The 17,557-nt window shown below is 37.9% G+C and overlaps 2 protein-coding genes across 6 annotated transcripts in view; one reads left to right on the forward strand and one right to left on the reverse strand.

Moving 5' to 3' along the window:
- Positions 1 to 4: 4 nt before the first annotated feature.
- On the forward strand, positions 5 to 11,261 carry pdia8 (protein disulfide isomerase family A, member 8). Its single transcript, XM_083544338.1, has 13 exons — positions 5 to 280; positions 939 to 1,017; positions 1,170 to 1,287; positions 1,659 to 1,766; positions 2,971 to 3,100; positions 4,704 to 4,817; positions 5,315 to 5,440; positions 5,543 to 5,725; positions 6,601 to 6,709; positions 8,227 to 8,355; positions 8,457 to 8,536; positions 8,608 to 8,665; positions 9,054 to 11,261. The coding sequence occupies exons 1-13, from the start codon at positions 117 to 119 to the stop codon at positions 9,141 to 9,143; spliced, it is 1,488 nt and encodes a 495-aa protein (XP_083400464.1). The 5' UTR covers positions 5 to 116; the 3' UTR covers positions 9,144 to 11,261.
- The window catches only part of csnk2b (casein kinase 2, beta polypeptide), a 10,275-nt gene continuing 3,612 nt past the window's right edge, over positions 10,895 to 17,557 (reverse strand). For 2 of the 5 annotated variants that reach the window (XM_083544432.1, XM_083544434.1), the window contains exons 2-7: positions 16,340 to 16,421; positions 16,155 to 16,257; positions 15,050 to 15,165; positions 14,880 to 14,955; positions 13,047 to 13,236; positions 10,895 to 11,887 (exon numbers count right to left, since the gene is read on the reverse strand). In XM_083544432.1, the coding sequence (XP_083400558.1) occupies positions 11,797 to 11,887; positions 13,047 to 13,236; positions 14,880 to 14,955; positions 15,050 to 15,165; positions 16,155 to 16,257; positions 16,340 to 16,411 (648 nt within the window). In that variant the 5' untranslated portion in view covers positions 16,412 to 16,421 and the 3' untranslated portion in view covers positions 10,895 to 11,796. Of the gene's footprint in view, positions 11,888 to 13,046; positions 13,237 to 14,879; positions 14,956 to 15,049; positions 15,196 to 16,154; positions 16,258 to 16,339; positions 16,877 to 16,954; positions 17,176 to 17,369; positions 17,515 to 17,557 lie in introns of all 5 variants that reach the window. The other 3 variants (XM_083544430.1, XM_083544431.1, XM_083544433.1) reach the window with 2 other exon arrangements.

Here is a 17,557-nt window from a genome sequence, read left to right on the forward strand (position 1 = left end):
TTTGGTCCCGCCCCTCTCATGGCCACCCTGCTTTGGGGGGAGAGAGGAAATAAAGCGTCTTTTTTCCAGTTTTATTTCCCAGCAGGACTTAAAGTCAGGTGTGTTCTTGAGCTTTCATGGCTGATGTTGTGTTTCTCCGCTTTTTGTTTTGTGTTTTATCAGCTGCTGGTTGGAGCTCCGTCCTGGCCGGGCGCGGTGATGTAATGAAGCTGAAGGACCTGGATTTTGACTACATCGCAGCCGAGCAGGAGACCATGCTGGTCAAGTTTTATGCTCCCTGGTAAACAAAGAAAAATGTTTTCTTTTCGATTATTGGAAATTTGTTCCTCAATTGTAGATGACCACAAAACGTCCTGTGTTTCCACCCGAATCTTGTGTGGATCATGCAGGGAGCTGTCCATGGTATCTGACACTTGCAAAACCCAAGCTTTTAAGACTTTCCTTCTCAAATTGAGATTTCACCCCTATCTAGATGTTCACTTATCTTTTCCAGAATGTCATTGCTGCAATTAGGGACACCTGTATATCTAATCAACCAATCATCCAATCAGGTGGCAGCATGAACATACAGGAGCAGGTCATCATTTTGTTCTTATTAGATTAGTTTAGATTCAACTTTGCCATTGTGCAGAATAAAAGAACAGAGTACAAGCAAATACAAATCGTATATACACAACTATACATGTATATACAATAAATATAAAGGAGTGCAAAGGTGCAATATTGACTGATCAGGCAAAATATTATGACCACCGGCCTAATATTTAGTTGGTCCCCCCTTTGATGCCAAAACAGTTCTGACCCGTATGAAGCATAAATTAATAAACACTGTATAATATGATGAGCTGCATATGTGTATTTAGTTCCCATGTTGAATGTAATTGTATTTGTGCTGTTGTACGCTGTATTTACGACGATCCTTGTTTCGTTTGTCGTAGGTGTGGCCACTGTAAAAAACTCGCTCCTGAGTTTGAAGCTGCTGCTACAAGACTAAAAGGCATAGCAATGTTAGCCAAGGTAAACGGTCTTCAGAAACGTTTTGTTCAATAGTAAGCTTTTAGATTCGGTGATGTTCATGAGTACCGATGGTCGAAATCCAAAGAAATCGGGATGCTCTCGTTTTGTAGTCGTTTCATGCACCGTTATTAAAATGTGTCTCTCTTTTACAGGTGGACTGTACGTCAAACACAGAGGTCTGTGGGCGATTCGGGGTCACCGGATACCCTACTCTTAAAATATTTAAGAACGGTGCAGAAACTTCGACATATGATGGTCCACGTTCAGCAGGTGTGTATGTAGGTAAACTTCTGGTTAGGGCTAGGTTGCATTTAAAGTTATGTATTTATGTATTAAACCTCGCAAATATCTTGATGTGGTTTTCTCGTCTCCGGGAAAAGCTGCTTGAAATTTTCCACGCACCAAATCAGGTCTGAATCTTTGGTCTGAATCTTCTCCTCGCCCCCTCGCTGTTTTCTCTCCAGAGTATAGCGGGTGGTGCGTCAGTAATAATGGTCCGTGGTGAAACACAGTGCTCCGTGTGTAGTTACATGGACGAAGCGTTGAATTTTTTGACTATAAGGTTTCAGTTAAATCCACTAATCATGAATCTTTAGTTTGAAGATTTTTCTCAATGCATTTTGACACGTGCTCCATTGCAGATGGCATCGTGGACCACATTAAAAAGCAGGCGGGGCCTGACTCCAAGCTGCTGAACAATGAACACGACCTGGAGGCTTTCATCAATTACTTTGATCCTAGTGTAATCGGTGAGTGCTTAAGAGCAGGTGCGTGTGCGCTGTTGAATTTCTTGATACTGATCCTTAGTGGTTCTCAAAGTGAGAGGAGCGCCGCTCTGGTGGGGAATAAAGGCATGACTTCTGGGGCACATTGAATAGCAAGATTTCTAGAATTTTTTTTGTGTTCATTAATCTTCATTTATGATTTTCTCTATTAAAAATAAAACAAATTTACTCAAAGCAACCACATACAATCAATTAGGTCTAGGGCTTCAGCAACTCATCGATAAAATCGATAAGGAAATTTGTTGTCAACGAAAGCCGTTATCAATTAGTTGGGCTGCTCAAGTTACGGTTTAGCATGACGGTAAGATAACAGCCGCTTGGGAAAATGGCGGAGAGTACATGGTCAACCGGGCAACAGGAAAAAGTGCGTCCCAAGTCATCCAAGACATTGGGAGCATTATATGTTAAACGCAACAAAGAAAACTGTAACCTGGAAGTTATGCAAAGCGAAGCTTTTGTTGGAAGAAGTACCACAGTGATGCACGAGCACATGAAAATAAAACACTGGAGTCACGGATGAAGGTGAAACATCAGCACAGTAAACAGAAACTGTTTCCTCATCATGTGAAAATGTAGAATTTAATGAAGTGCTATTGTGTAAACTGTTTGTAACTTCGGGAAAGTCGCACTGAATCTGTTCTGTCGTGACTCGCAAGCATCAGGTTGCGCAATCGGCTCGCTCGTGACATCAGGATGGATTCAGTTAAAACGGTGCAAACAAACACTAAATCTAAAAGCAGCAAATAACAGCCGATTTATTTTTAGTTTACGCTTAAATGATTACGTTTTTTGTGTGATTGAGGAGAGGAGAGGCTTGAAAATCCACCCATTCCAAATTGGGGAATGGCAGAATAGAATAGTTTTTATAGTAATAACCTCTATGGGGATTTGTATGACGCATGCATTAAATAAACAGATTAAAAAACGGGTATAATTGTTAATATGGTAATTTTTTGCGTATCAAGATGTTTATACAAATTTGAAGGAGACTCCAGTGTCAGTGTTGTAGAACAGTCCGAAGTAAAGCACTTTGTCATGAGTTTTGTAATGGCTGCTGAAAGGAGTTTAGAAAATATTCATTATAAAATCCTTGATGACGTAACTTTTGTGGAGATTTCGCGTCATTAAATGGATAAATATATGGCTTTTCTTCGTATACAATGTGCAGGAGTGTTTGAGAGCAGTGATGGTCCTCTGCTGCTGGAGTTTCTGAAAGGAGCCAATCTGATGAGGGACAGTTTTCGTTTTGCTCACACCACCGACATGCAGCTCGGCCTCAAATACGACCTCACATCAGAGTAAGAGACAAACACACCTCAGTGATATATATAATAATAATCTATAATATTTACTGTTAATATAACACTTTTTACTGTAGTATAATAGTATGTGTGTGTGTGTGTGTGTGTGTGTGTGTGTGTGTGTGTGTGTGTGTGTATATATTTATATATATATATATATATATATATATATATATATATATATATATATATACACACACACACTATTATAGGTTCTCCAGCCATACACAACTTGTTGTGTTGAAATAGATTTGACTTAAAGCCTGTTTCAAAGCGCTTAAAGTTTAAAGCAATTTAAAGATTTTGTTAATATGAAGATTATAAAGAACAGGAATGATAGAATTATTCAGAAAAGCATATCTCTCAGATTTTCTTAGTAGAATCATTTCCTGCATATACAAATGTAGAGTTTAAAATGAAGTGAGAGAAGGAAGGAGGGATCATTATAATTATAACAATCAGGGGAAACGGTGCAAGTCACAAAAATGAAGGGAGTTTTTATCACACAGCGACAGTCGTTTTTCTGCATGTTGGAAAAACTGTGGAAACCAAAAGGCAAACCATGTTTCCTGGGACTGCTGTGTTATTGAGGACTATTGGAGAAGAATACATATTGCTTTATAAGATCTTTTTTTTTTATGCGTAATACCTTTTTTGGTAAAATACCCCAGAGATGGTTCAAAACAGATAAATATTTATTGAAACAATTGACTTAAAAAATGTACTTAAAAATTTAATCAAAAAAAAAAAGAAAAAGGCTGTGACAGTAGAGTCCTACACTGAATGCATGGATGGAAATCACAATAGTCTTTTATTTAATGGGGTAAATAACAGCATTTGTAAAGTATAAACTGCATATTGTTCCTATTAGGTTTATTTCCAGTTTTTGTATTCATAAAGTCATGAGTATTGTTCAGTTTCTGCTAAAAGCAAGTTAAAAGGAAAGTGGAAATGTTTAACCAGGATACATAAAGTCCTGTAATGTAAATGTAGTAAAAAAATATATATACATATACACTATTTCCAAAAGTATTGGGACACCTGACCTTTGCTGCTATATGTGGTTCCAAACTGTTACCACAAAGCTGAAGGCACTCCTTTCTTTAGGAAAGAAACTTGTTGGAAACCCAAACTTGTTCCAGCATTGCAGTGCACCTGTGCACAAAGTGAGCTCCTTGAAGATCTGGTTTACATGCTTTGGAGAGGAAGATCTTGCTGCTATAGAGCTCTGATCTCATCCCTACTAAACATCTTTGGGATGAATGTGAACGCTGATGCACCCCAGGTCTCCTCACCTCATCTACATCAGTACCTGCCTTTCATAACACCCTTGTGGCTGATAAACACAAATATCCATAAGCACACACCAAAAACTAGTGGAACATCTAACCAGAAGAGTGGAGGGAATTATAAGAGCAAATTGGGACTAAATGTGGAATGCGATGCTCAAAAATCACATACCGTACTAATGACCAGGTGACCCAATACTTTTGGCAATATTGTGAAATCGATTCATTCTTTTATGAATAACCCTGTATATTTATATATTAACATAACATTTTTTAATACACAAATTCTTTACAATGTTTTGTCTCTGCAGAGGCGTCTTACTATTCAGACCTCCCAGGTTGGCTAGTAAGTTTGAGGACAGCGTGGTACCACACAGAGGCTCGTTTTCCGTCACCGGGTTACGCCGTTTCATCAGAGACAACATGTGAGCAGTTTCCTTCTCGGAATTTTGTCTAGACGAATTGAATTTTCTTACATTTGTCTGATGTTTTTAGGTTTGTAGTTATTTAGAATGCACCAGAACATGACGCTAATGCACAGGAATGTGATTTCAGATGCACGAACTTTGTGCTAAAATATACCGCAGCTGGTGAGGTTTCAACTCAACATCATATTTAAATCACAGTCTGCAAACTTAAATTAGTTGGGCATCAAAAAAAAGTAAAAAATGACAAAAACTCACCCTAAAAAGTAAAAAAAAAAAAAAATTACACCGCTGTTTTTAATTTTAAACGTGTCCGGTTTTCCGATGTCCATGTAACGCTACGTCTAATGATCATTTAAATGCCCCCGTGACACATTACAGTTTTTGTTTGATGTTTCATTGATGTTCTTTTGTTTTGCGAGTCAAATCTAATTCTCTGTATTACGACGACAAAATGGTTTCAAAAAAGGTTTTAAAAAGTGTGTACAATTGTGTAGATTTGGAATCTGCCCACACCTGACCAAAGAAAACAAAGATCAGCTGCGGAAGAGAGACCTGCTGACGGCGTACTATGACCTGGACTATCTACACAACCCCAAAGGCTCCAATTACTGGAGAAACAGGTGAGTAATGAAGTAGCGTAGGTCATCAGAGAGTCTGCAAAGACCAATGAAGCACGATGTCTTTACTATGTCTACACTGCTGATGCGTGCCATTTCTCTCAGAGTACTAAAGGTGGCGTCTCAGTACAAGGATCACGGCCTGCACTTCTCTGTAGCTAACCGACGAGACTTTCTGGACGAGCTCGAAGAAGAGTACGGTTTGGGTACGACAGAGGGGAGCGACATGCCTTTCGTCACAATCAGGACTCGGTTAGGACACAAATACACCATGCGTGAGGAGTTCACGTAAGTCACGTGCCATTCACACCGTTTCTTTTGCGCTTTAGAAACGACACCAAGTCTTTTAGAGGGCTTGAGACACGTTTGTTTGCAATAAACGTGGTAAAAGTGAAAAAACACAAGATTCAGAAAGTGAATGATCGGAAGAAAGTTTTGTGGACAAATGAACCCAAATTTGACTTTTGTGAGATGATTTGATCAGACTGCCTCACACCCACAGTCAAACATGGAGATGGTTGGAAGGATGGAAACTTTTAGGTAAAATGAACCAACATGGCAACCATTCCATACTTCAACACCATGCAATTCTGTCTGGACTGCAGATAATTGGAACCAAATTCACCATACAACTAGACAATGACTTAAAGCGAAGGTCCAAACTATTTAGAGAGCAAAACTGCCAGCTGGATTGTTATCTATTAAGGCGTGACCTGCTCAGTCACTGCACCTGAATCCTAATGAACTGCTCTGGGATGAACTTCGGCGACTTTTACAAGAGGAACAACAAAGAATTTCAGCTAATCGACCTGAGAAACTGTCCAGACACCAACACTGTATAAAGCCATTATTCATACTAAAGGAATAAAACAATGTTTTTGTCTCAAAAACTATAAAAGACAAGGTGTTCCCAAATGTTTCACAGGTACTGCATTATAAATGAGATTAAACCTATTTTTACTCTTTTACACAGTGAATCTGAACTGTCATTTTGAACTGTTATGATTGTTATTTACATGGTACTCAGAAAATTCACTTTAGCATTTATTGTCCATTTTTAGACATTGGGTTTTGCTTAAATTGAAACATATATTTGGATCACTGGTGAAAATATCAAATGCTTTAAAACATGCTCAAAAAAAATCATTTGATTTCTTTTCCAGACGAGATGGAAAATCTTTAGAAAGGTTTTTGGAGGATTATTTTGCAGGCAGACTGAAACAATATATAAAATCAGAGCCTGTACCTGCTAACAACAAGGGTCCAGTTATGGTATGTATACAGAGTTTATCAAGTTTTAATAGTTTGCGTGTTTGTTTTTAAGCACAATAAAAAAATCTTATTTATACTCCCAGTATTTACAGCTGAAATCAAATGGATATTTGTATATAAATTGTAATATAATCTGTATACACTATAGGGACCAAATCAATTTATACACAGAAATAAATTTTTTTTTTTTTTTTTTTTTTTAAAGCACTGCAGCACAATTCTTACTTCCTGTATTAGTTAAACTGGATTTAATTCCTCAGTGTTTTGTTCCCCTTACAAAGTTATAATTATTAATGAACCCCAAATCATTATCTTCATACAGACACTGTGAACAAACATTTGTGGACATCTTAACATATTGCATATGGGCTTTTAATAATAATAAAAACCCTCCACACTTCTGGGAAGATGTTCCACTAGATTTTGTATTTTGATTTTCACTCGTAGAAATCAGTGTCTTATTTTTTGAGTTCGGAAAAGTACAACCCTTTAACTAACGTGTCAAAAAGTGATTTCTGGGTTTTTTGACGTTTGTGTTTTATTTTATATCTGTACCAGACGTTGCTTGTAAACTATTTGTCCTAAGTAGGCATGTGCCAAAAATCTGGATATCAAATCCAATTTCTAATTTACATTCGAATCCTTACTCAAAATTAAATTCACATTTAAGTTCAAATTCAAATCCAAATTTAAATCCAAATTTTTATTTTAATTCAAATTTAAAAACTGAATCCAAATTCGAATTTAAATTCAAATCCAAATTTTTATTCTAATTTAAATTCAAATCCAAATTCAAATTTAAATTCAAACTCGAATTCAAATCCAAATTAAAATTTTATCAATCACATACACATTCATATAGAGTGTGACATATAGTGAAATGCTTTATACGACTGTCCAACTTGAGTTGTCATATCGTCATATTTAACATGCACTCCATTGTTAGGAATGTTTAATAGTCAAAAATCTGAAAAAATGAAATTGTTCCAACAGCTGTAGCTGTAAGAATATGCTTTATGGATGAAAGTTTGTGGGCACATTTACTATAAAATTCCTATGTGATTCCTGACTATCCCCTTCCATATTTCCTGTTCTAATTCTCTCCACTCTTCTGAGAAGCCGGTCCACTAGATTTTTGGATTGTGCTTGTGAAGACTTGTGCTCATTCAGCTACAATGGCATTAGTAAAGTCAGGGTAGGGATTCCAAACATAAGATAAATCAGCCGACGGCTCTGTTGAGAAGATTTTGTTTGGGGTAAAAGACAAAGCAAGCCTGGGAAGTTGGAAGAAGAGGATGGTCTTTACCAGTCACTTGAAGATAGCCAGTCCACTGTTCATACATCTAGGGGAAGTTCATTCCACCACTTTGTCCAACCCATGTAAAGCGTATCTTTATGGAGCTGGTGCATACGAAAACATTTTATATAACCGTGTGCCTCCAACTTCTCCTCAGGCAAGAAACCCTGAGAAGTATTTACTTTTTAAAAATCGCTCTTTTGCTTTCGTGACTATTCAGGTGGTCGTCGCAGACACGTTCGAGCAGATTGTGAACGATCCAGAGAAGGACGTACTGATTGAATTCTACGCTCCGTGGTGCGGCCACTGCAAGAAACTCGAACCTAAATATGCAGAACTCGGACAGGAGGTGAGCCGCCAGATTTGTTCAACATTGTCGCCTGCTTTTATGTACTATGATTCTTTTATTTTAATCTAATAACCACGTTAACTTTTTTTTTCCTTCGTCAGCTTGCTAACGATCCCAGCATTGTGATCGCTAAAATGGACGCCACTGCTAACGATGTCCCGCAAGGCTACGATGTAGAAGGGTGTGTATTTACAAACGTTCATAATTCGCATCAATACACAGCATTTACTTTGAAAGTTTTTTTTTTTGCAGATTTCCAACTATATATTTTGTTCCCGCTTTGAAGAAAGATGAACCGAGGCGATACGAGGTAACGTTTACGACGATGCTAGCTTGCACCCGATCTTCTATTTTGAAATCAGTGTTTCCTTTTTTAAACAGAATCCTTTTAAATTTAATTTTACTTCCAACTCCATGTTTCTATTTTAACATTTTTAATCCTTAAAAAAAAATTTTCCCCTCACGGGATTCGCTGAACCTCTGTAATTTGAGTGTATTTTATTGGACCTGATTCATTTTGGCAAGTAACAGCTGCCTTTTTGCAAGTAATCGACAAAAATTATACCATTACATGATTATGGCTGGTAGTTAAACACAAATTGGCTTAAATATAAACACACAAAACTCCTACCACACAAGTTAAAAGTGTACGTTTCTCACGTGTGAACGTCAGTTAACATGCTTTGTTCTGGTGCCAGGGAGGCCGTGAGGTGAAGGACTTCCTCAACTTCTTGAAACGGGAAGCAACCAGCCCACTGGTGCTCAAGGGGGCGAAGGAAGAACTGTGATTTTTTTTTTTTTTGGAATTTCTGGAATTTTTGTTTTGTTTAAAGCGTCTCGTTTTGTCTGGTTGTGCTCTAATGGAAGTCGCACAGGAACTCCAGAGGTGACGAGAGGGAGCATGAACGTGGTCATATTTACGAAGAAAAAATTCTCAGGAAGTGATCGGAGTTACACAAGTTTATAAACGTTCGGTTCTGTAGGTTTCGGAAAACCTTTTCATGTGGTGAAATTGTTTTTCTTTAAATACGGTTAAAGACGTAACACACACGTGGCTGGGAAATAAGAAATCACTTATAGGGTCTGATGCAAAGTAGTTAAAGTTTTTTTTTTATAAAATTGTTTTCCTCTTACATACTTTTATCTATTAAAAGTGTCATTTTTTTAAGCATCCGTCATTAGCATTAGTTACTGTAATGTGGATTTCAGTTTGAGGGAAATTATATATATATACACATGTGTGATGTGTAATAGATTTTCCCAGACCAGGTCAGGGGTTCCTGTAGCCTTCTGCTGTTCCACTACTGATTTCTATTTTCTTTTCCCTCACCATCTGCTGTACTTTAATGTGCGCGTTGTCATCCATGAGTCGCGCCATCTGACTGCATTCGTTTGGCCGTATTGTACATTTATTCATTGCTTTTTTATTTTATTTTTTTATAAACTATTTGTGTGTGACACGCCTGATTAAATGAATCTGATTTGATTATTTTCCTGGGTCCACCCGTGCTGTTTTATCAGACCCTGATTTTACATCACACACCCAAAAAGCTCTCAAGTTCACGTAATATAAACATTTTAGAAATGCTTTTTTAAATTTATTTATATATATATATATATATACACACACATAATAACGTGTCTGTGTATATACGTAGCAAAAGAGGTCACGTGTGTTGTCGAGTTCGAGTTTTGAGTTTCTTCCTCTCTAAATGTTCTGCTTGATGTTGAACTGTATGTTGATCAGTAGCGTCAATCAAAACAAGTTCAAAACAGAGCGTGCGCTCGATTCCGATTGGTGGATTTCTGCATGTTTGACCAGTAAATAAAAAGGAACGACTGATTTTGCAAACGTAGTCGATTAAAAAGTAAAAGTCTCCCCAAATAAAGAAAAAAAGGCTACTTAAGTACAGTAACAAATGACATTTAATCGCTACAGTCCACCACTGAACCTGGTTTGGAGCTTTGCACATTTTATTCATATATCTAAATTATTTCAATCATACCATATTATTATGTAATGGAAAAACAACTCACCCCTAATGCAGAATCAGCGCACGCTAAATTATAAATGCAGAATAAAAAATAAAAACTTGCCTAGTCAGAAATGGTGAGATTTTAAAATGTGAGAAAGTCAATAAAATGGAAATGAAATACAAAAGAAAGTGTTGGTTGTGAAAAAGGTTTCTTTACAAGGTCTGATTCATTAACAGTACTGATGTTTTTTTTTTATTTAGCACTGCTGAATCAGCAAATTCAGTTTAAATCTAGCTCATGATAACAGTAAACGTGCACAAGCTTAATTCACGTGTTATGTGGATGATGGCTATATGATAGTGGGATGCAATTTTTGTAGATTAAAACCCACCCTCATATTTTGTCCCGATTTTTTCCTATTTCACAATTTAAGATGAAGAAATGAATAAATGTAAGATCTTGTCGTTAACGTGACGAATCTGACGAGTACCGAGGTCCGTGAAATCGCTTGCTAAGGGAAAAATCGACATCGATGTAGAGTCAAAGAACAAAAAAGGCACAATTTATAGGAAAAAAAAAAAGTTTATTTTGAATTCTGAACCCTGGTTCCTCAACAGCTCTAAAGGGGGAAAAAAAATAATCAAAGGAAACAAGAAAAACACAAACTACTAACTATAGAATCATTGCATTCAGTTAATCTTTATCCTGCAATCACATGCTGTTCTATGAAACCAGAGATGCACAGTTAAGAACAGGAAGGGAAACTAAAACACATTTGCGAAAATGCGGCCGATAGAATAAATAATGACGGAAGGAACGCTGGCAGGATCGAGCGGAGCAGGAGGACGCCTGAGGGGAACGTCCTACGCTAACGTCCTAGGCAGAGACTGTTGGATCTCGGTTAAAAAAAAAAAAGAAAGAAAGAAAAAGCAGCAAAGATGAACATTTTGTGAAAAATTTGCCGAATAGATTCGTATTTTCTAGGAATTTTGCGTATATGAAAACTAATCTAGTGTTCCTGAATCCTGTCTTTTTTTTTTTTTCTCCAACAGTCTCTACCTGTCATAGAAGGGGGTGTGAGAAGGAAACACATGCATGAGGTGTGTAGGGCAGAAACTATTCCAGTCTGGGAAGCGTCACTGCCTTTGTGATCACATGACCACACCATATTATCCATCATATCATATAACTTCAGCTGATACTATAAAGAAGGGAGGGTTTTTTTTAAACAAGGAAAACACCAATGACAGCATGGCATCCCTATCCTCTGTGCATGTGTGTGAGAGAGAAGAACATGTTTATAGATTATCCAAAGTGTGTGTGTGTGTGTTCCCACTCTCTTGATACTTAAACAAACCCAAGATAAAACAAAGCGGTCTCTCTGTGAAGAGCGAGGCGGTGTACAGACAGACGCAGATTCTCTCCTCGCCTCATCGACCCTCCCTTCCCTTCTTTTCAAACGATTTAGCGGATGGCCTTGACGGGGCTCTTGAAGCTGGACGCTGCCTGCAGCTGCAGCTGGTACGCCATCGGGTGGATCTTGAAGCCGTACAGCCTGGATTAGACAGGACGGGAGAAAAACAAACAAAAAACCCAAACAAGGTTGATGTAGACGAGGGCAACAAAGACAATCGGAAATTATCCCTGAAACAGCTTAGTGCTAGATTGCCTATTACATATATTATGGCTGCAACGTGATTATTTTGATATTAATTAATCGGATAAAGAATAACACAGGGTATTTGTGTGTAAAAGTGTACATATTGAGTGTAACCATATTGAAAAGATAGTTTTTCCGGGTTGCCTCTGGGCTGTTATTATACAGTACAAGAGCGGCCTCTAGAGGCGAATCACTGATGTGCTGTTTGTTTTTGATCTTTTCCATTCTCCCGCTGTTTTGATCTGCCAGTAAGGTTTTAATACACTTTATTGACCAAAAAGATATATAAACTCTGACCATCACTTGCATGTCCACTTGTAGAATGTCCTTGTTAATTATTAAAATACTGTTTTTGGACGCTTCTGATGTCAGGGTAGGTCTTGGGAGCAGTCAGTGCTCCAGTTCATCCTAGAGTTTGAGGTTTAGGGCACTTTTACACCAATAGGGCTCCATTTTTTTGTATAGGGTCATTATCATGGTGGAACAGTGTTTGGGTCCCTCAGTTCAACCTCTAAACAATTGTGCTTTTAAAAACTAGAAGGGTCTTACGATTTACGAAGGTCGGTGCTACCTGTGACTGTGCGTTCAGCCTTGTGCTGCCATCTGTTGGCGTGTTACAAAACTAGCAATAAAACCTTTTGATACCAAAAGGTTTGATTAACTCAGGAAAAGGTTTTGTTTTCAAAAACAGGGAAAACGATTTCATTTTTTTATTCAGAACAGATCACCAAACAAAAACATATCCATCTTTCAGCTGTTCCGCCACACACACAAGCCTCACTGATCCCTGAACACCTAAACACTAAAGAGGTTTGCTTAATGTATTTGTCATTCTCACCCCAGTCTAACAAAGTCCTGCTGAAACACAGACTTTCAAGAAGATTAATAGAAATCACCTCTCGTCTATTTACGGTTGTACTCGGGTGACAACCTGTATTATACCAACCTGTATAATTATAATATAATATTATACTTGTTCACTGCCCCTTTCAATTTATTTCACATAATGAATAGAAATTTTGTCCGGGCAAAGAGAACACATAAGGACACTGACCTGGGTACGAACTGATTGGCAGGCCTTTTTGGCCGGTACTCAGGGTGCACCATGAAGAGCATGTGGGGGAACCCGGTTCCAAAATAAGCTCCATCGGTGTGATGGTGCCGGGACGACTTTGGCGTGTACACATCCATACATTTTGGACAGTAGAGCTTGACCATTGCCTCGCCCGGGATATCAGACAGCCCTAATGACACACAAACACATGCATGGTACATTGAAAGCCTGATAACACACACACACAAGTTCTTACACAACTCTTCCAGTATGCACAAATAAAACTGTTACTATAACGACAGATGCAAATGTCACTACAGCAGGAGTAAACAAATCAGGGGTGGACGACTCACAAACCTGGGCACATGAACATGACCGTGTATCTGAGGACAGTATGTTTAGTAATGTATGTTTAGTAAAAGCAGTGTTCTTAATGGGTTCTAATTCAAAAAAGTTTATATTTTTTTTATGTACGTTTAAACTGTAAACGCTACTGTCTGAAACATGAAAATATTTGATTTATTTTGAGAGGATTCCATAAAAATTAATAAAAAACTGTCCGACTAACTGACGTAAAACAGAATACCGAACTTGTATATCAGCTTAGTGTTTTTATACCATATATTAGGGCTGCACCTAATGATTATTTTGATTAATTGGATAAAAGAAAAAAAAAAACTAGATATTTATGTATAAAAGTGTACTTTAAAAATGCAAAAGCCACACATTGTGTTTAACTATATTTAAAAGATAGTTTTTCCGGGTTGCCTCTGTGTTGTTATTATAGAGTACGAGAGATGCCTCTAGAGGCGAATCACTGACGTGCTTTTTTTTTTATAGTTCATAGTGCATTAACTAAAGTTAACAGACGAAAGGAAAAATATTTTAATAAAAAATAATTTATTAGTAAAATGTTCAACAAAAATTGTTTCTAAAAGGATTTATTAACTTAATTTAATGTTAAAAATGGACTCGCCATTTGGCATGCTTAAATCTTTAAATGTCTTAAAAGGCCAGAGCATTGAAATTATTTGTTTTTTATTTTATTTTTGTAAACGTTCAGTACAGGATTAAAAAAAAATTAAGAAAAATATACATTCGAGCTGCAGGATACAAAATAAATGCTGTATTTTCCAGACTATAAGCCGCTACTTTTTTCCCACGCTTTGAACCCCGCGGCTTTAACGACGAAGCACCTAATTTATGGATTTTTCCAGGATTTGTCCCAGTTTCACAAGCTTCAAGCCAAGAAACTGAGCCCCATAACATTAGACCAATGAAATTGCAGAACAGGTTCAGGTGAACCAATGAAACTCTTTACATTAAATCAGATGCGCTCCCACTGAATCGGGCCGCACCACATCATAAATATGGATGATGTTCCTCTGGCGTTTGACCTGCCGCTCACTCGGACCGTCTACAGGAAATGCGAATCATTCGTCACGCTGAAAACAACCAGGCATGAAAACACGCACTTCACCTGTGTTCTGAGCTGCACGGCATCGGGAGAAAAGCTTCAGCGATGGTGATTTTTAAACGCACGAAGATGCCAAAAGATAAACAGAAGACAGTGAACAATGACGTTCTTGGTAGGCTACTGTTTAGATACAAGCCGTGTATCAGACACTGTCTTTCATTAAAGCCTGTGTAAAGTTCATTAGTTTCAGTGTAGACAGGTAGACAGGTGCGGCTTATTTATGTTCAAAATAAAAATCTTTGTAAAATTCAGTGGGTGCGGCTTATATTTGGGTGCGCTTAATAGTCCGGAAATTACGGTACACAAATAAAAACACCTACAAAGACCGCGATCTGACTGTTAACTGTGGAACTCACCGATTGGCAGCATCGGCTGGTTCTCGCAGTAAACCCGAGGACAGTATCCAAAATCTCCCTGCTGATATTTCTCCAGCTACAACAGGGGGGGAAAAAAGGCAGAATGAAAAAGATCATATTTTCACACATAACACAAGTATTTATTAATAAGTGTGAACAGAGTGCTGTACCATCTGAGCGATGCCACGGTTGGTGAGGATGTAGCGCGCGTGAATCAGGCCGTACAGCATCTCGGCCGCCTGCTCGATCAGGTCACTCTGATTCGGGTTGTCTTCCAGCTCCTCATCTGCCAGAACACAGCGAGAGAAAGTGCCTACTGTTAACACCATGAAAGAAGGAAGAGGCTTTAGACAGACAGACGGAGAGATAAATAGAGACACAGACAGATGAGCACTTTATTTAACCCTGAGGGAAACTAACGTTACAGCAGTCGGGTGCGTATTCGGACATTAATTTGCGTTAACGAGGTCGAGACACCGTCTAGCCGTAACAGACGTCTTCAGGAATGATCAGGTAGTGTATTGTCATTTTTTAAATGATTTGAATTCAAAAATGCTGCTAAACAAATCAATTTATAGTAGCGTAATATATAAACTGTACATTTTATTCTGTATATGTTGCAGGGGGCATGTAGACGAGCGTCGGTTAGTGAGTTGTGGGCGGAGCCAGACAAAACAAGCTGGATGAATCGAAGACTAATCGGGGCGCTATGTTTCAGTGTCCTGAGAGCTAAAACTGGGCGTTAAACGGCTGGAAAGAATTGGTGTTCTTTAGTATTTTTTTTTTTTGTCTCTCTCGACTTCTCTGCCTCTTACTCTCTATTTTCAGTCTCTCACTCTTTCGTTCACTTGAACGGTTTCTTCACCTGCTCTGTGATGTCATCTAGTGTTTAAAGCGAGATTTTATATATATATATATATATATATATATATATATATATATATAAATACTAATCTCACTAATATATATATATAACTGCAAACCTGTGCACAGAGTAACCCCAATGAACATAAGTTTTGCACAGTTTGGTGTGGAACATCTCCTGCTGTAGAGCTCTGATATCAACACCTTTGGAATGAATGAACGCTGACTGCACTTCAGGCCTCCTCACCTCACCTACATCACTACCTGACTTTACGAACACCCTTGTGACTGAATGGGCACAAAATCTAGTGGAACATCATTCCAGAAACCTTTTTTCCAAATAAGTCCTCCAATGGACATAAAGTTCTGACAGGATTCCAAAATCAGTCTGATTGATGATCTACTACTAACCTGGCTCCAGATCCAAGATCATATCCAGAGCTTGTCTGTAATGAGGAACCTGCTCGTTCAGTCCGGTGAGATTGAATTTGTCCTGGATATAATCTTCGTCCACCTGTGAGCGCAGAGAGACGTTTATCAGGGTGTCTGGTGGATTTACCGAGAACAAGGAGAAAGCGGAGGCGAACAATACGAACCTCGCAGAAGAACTCGTTCCCGCGTAGACCGCAAAACCAAGAGATCCACGACACTTCCTCTGAGCTGCTCATTTTGGAGAAACTGAGGAGATAAAGTGAAGGAAGAGGAGGAGGCATTAGAAATTTATATACAAAGAAAAATACTCACAAATGGCTTCCTGTGAGCCGTGTAAAAGACACTATTAATACTCTATTCATACTCTTTAGTGCACTTATATATACATTTGGGACATGAACAAAGTTTATTTTAAACAGAGAATAACAAACCACACCACATGATCCCGCAGGATCTATAATCTACACCAAGATTCACTCCATAGTCCATAATCCACAACATGATCTGTATATCATTATCTATAATCTACACAATGATCCAAAATCTACATTATAATCCATGATCTGTAATCTTCATTATGACCCAAAATCTACACCATGATCTACTCTATAATCTGCACCATGGTCTAGCATATACACCCCAATCTATAATCTACACCAGAATCCACACTGTGATCTATGATCTACACCATAATCCATAATCTATACAATGATCTACTCTATAATCTGCACCATGGTCTAGAATATACACCGAAATCCATAATATACACCAGAAACCACATCATAATCTATGATCTACACCATAATCCATACCATGATCTATAATCTAAAATATGATCTACACCAGACTCCACACACATGATCTAGGATCTACACCATGATCTAGGATCTACACCACGATCCATAATCTACAACATGATCCTAAATATACACTATGATCCAAAATCTACACCATAATCTACACCATGATCCATAATCTACAACATGATCTATGATCTAAACTATGATCCAAAATCCACACCATAATCCATAATCTACACAATAATCTATAATCCACACCATGATCTATAATCTACACCATGATCTAAATTATGATCTACACCAGATACCAAACCGTGATCCATGATCCAAACCATGATCCATAATCTACACCATGATCCACACCATGATCCATAATCTACACCATGATCCATACCATGATCCATAATCCACACCATGATCCATAATCTACACCATGATCTAAATTATAATCTACACCATGATCCATAATCTACACCAGAATCTACACCATGAACCATAATCTACACCATGAACCATAATCTACACCAGAATCTACACCACTATCCATAATCTACAACATGATCCATAAACTATGATCCAAAA

The sequence above is a fragment of the Silurus aristotelis genome (genome assembly GCF_946808225.1).
Source record: "Silurus aristotelis genome assembly, chromosome: 6".
In the NCBI taxonomy this organism is placed as follows: domain Eukaryota; kingdom Metazoa; phylum Chordata; class Actinopteri; order Siluriformes; family Siluridae; genus Silurus; species Silurus aristotelis.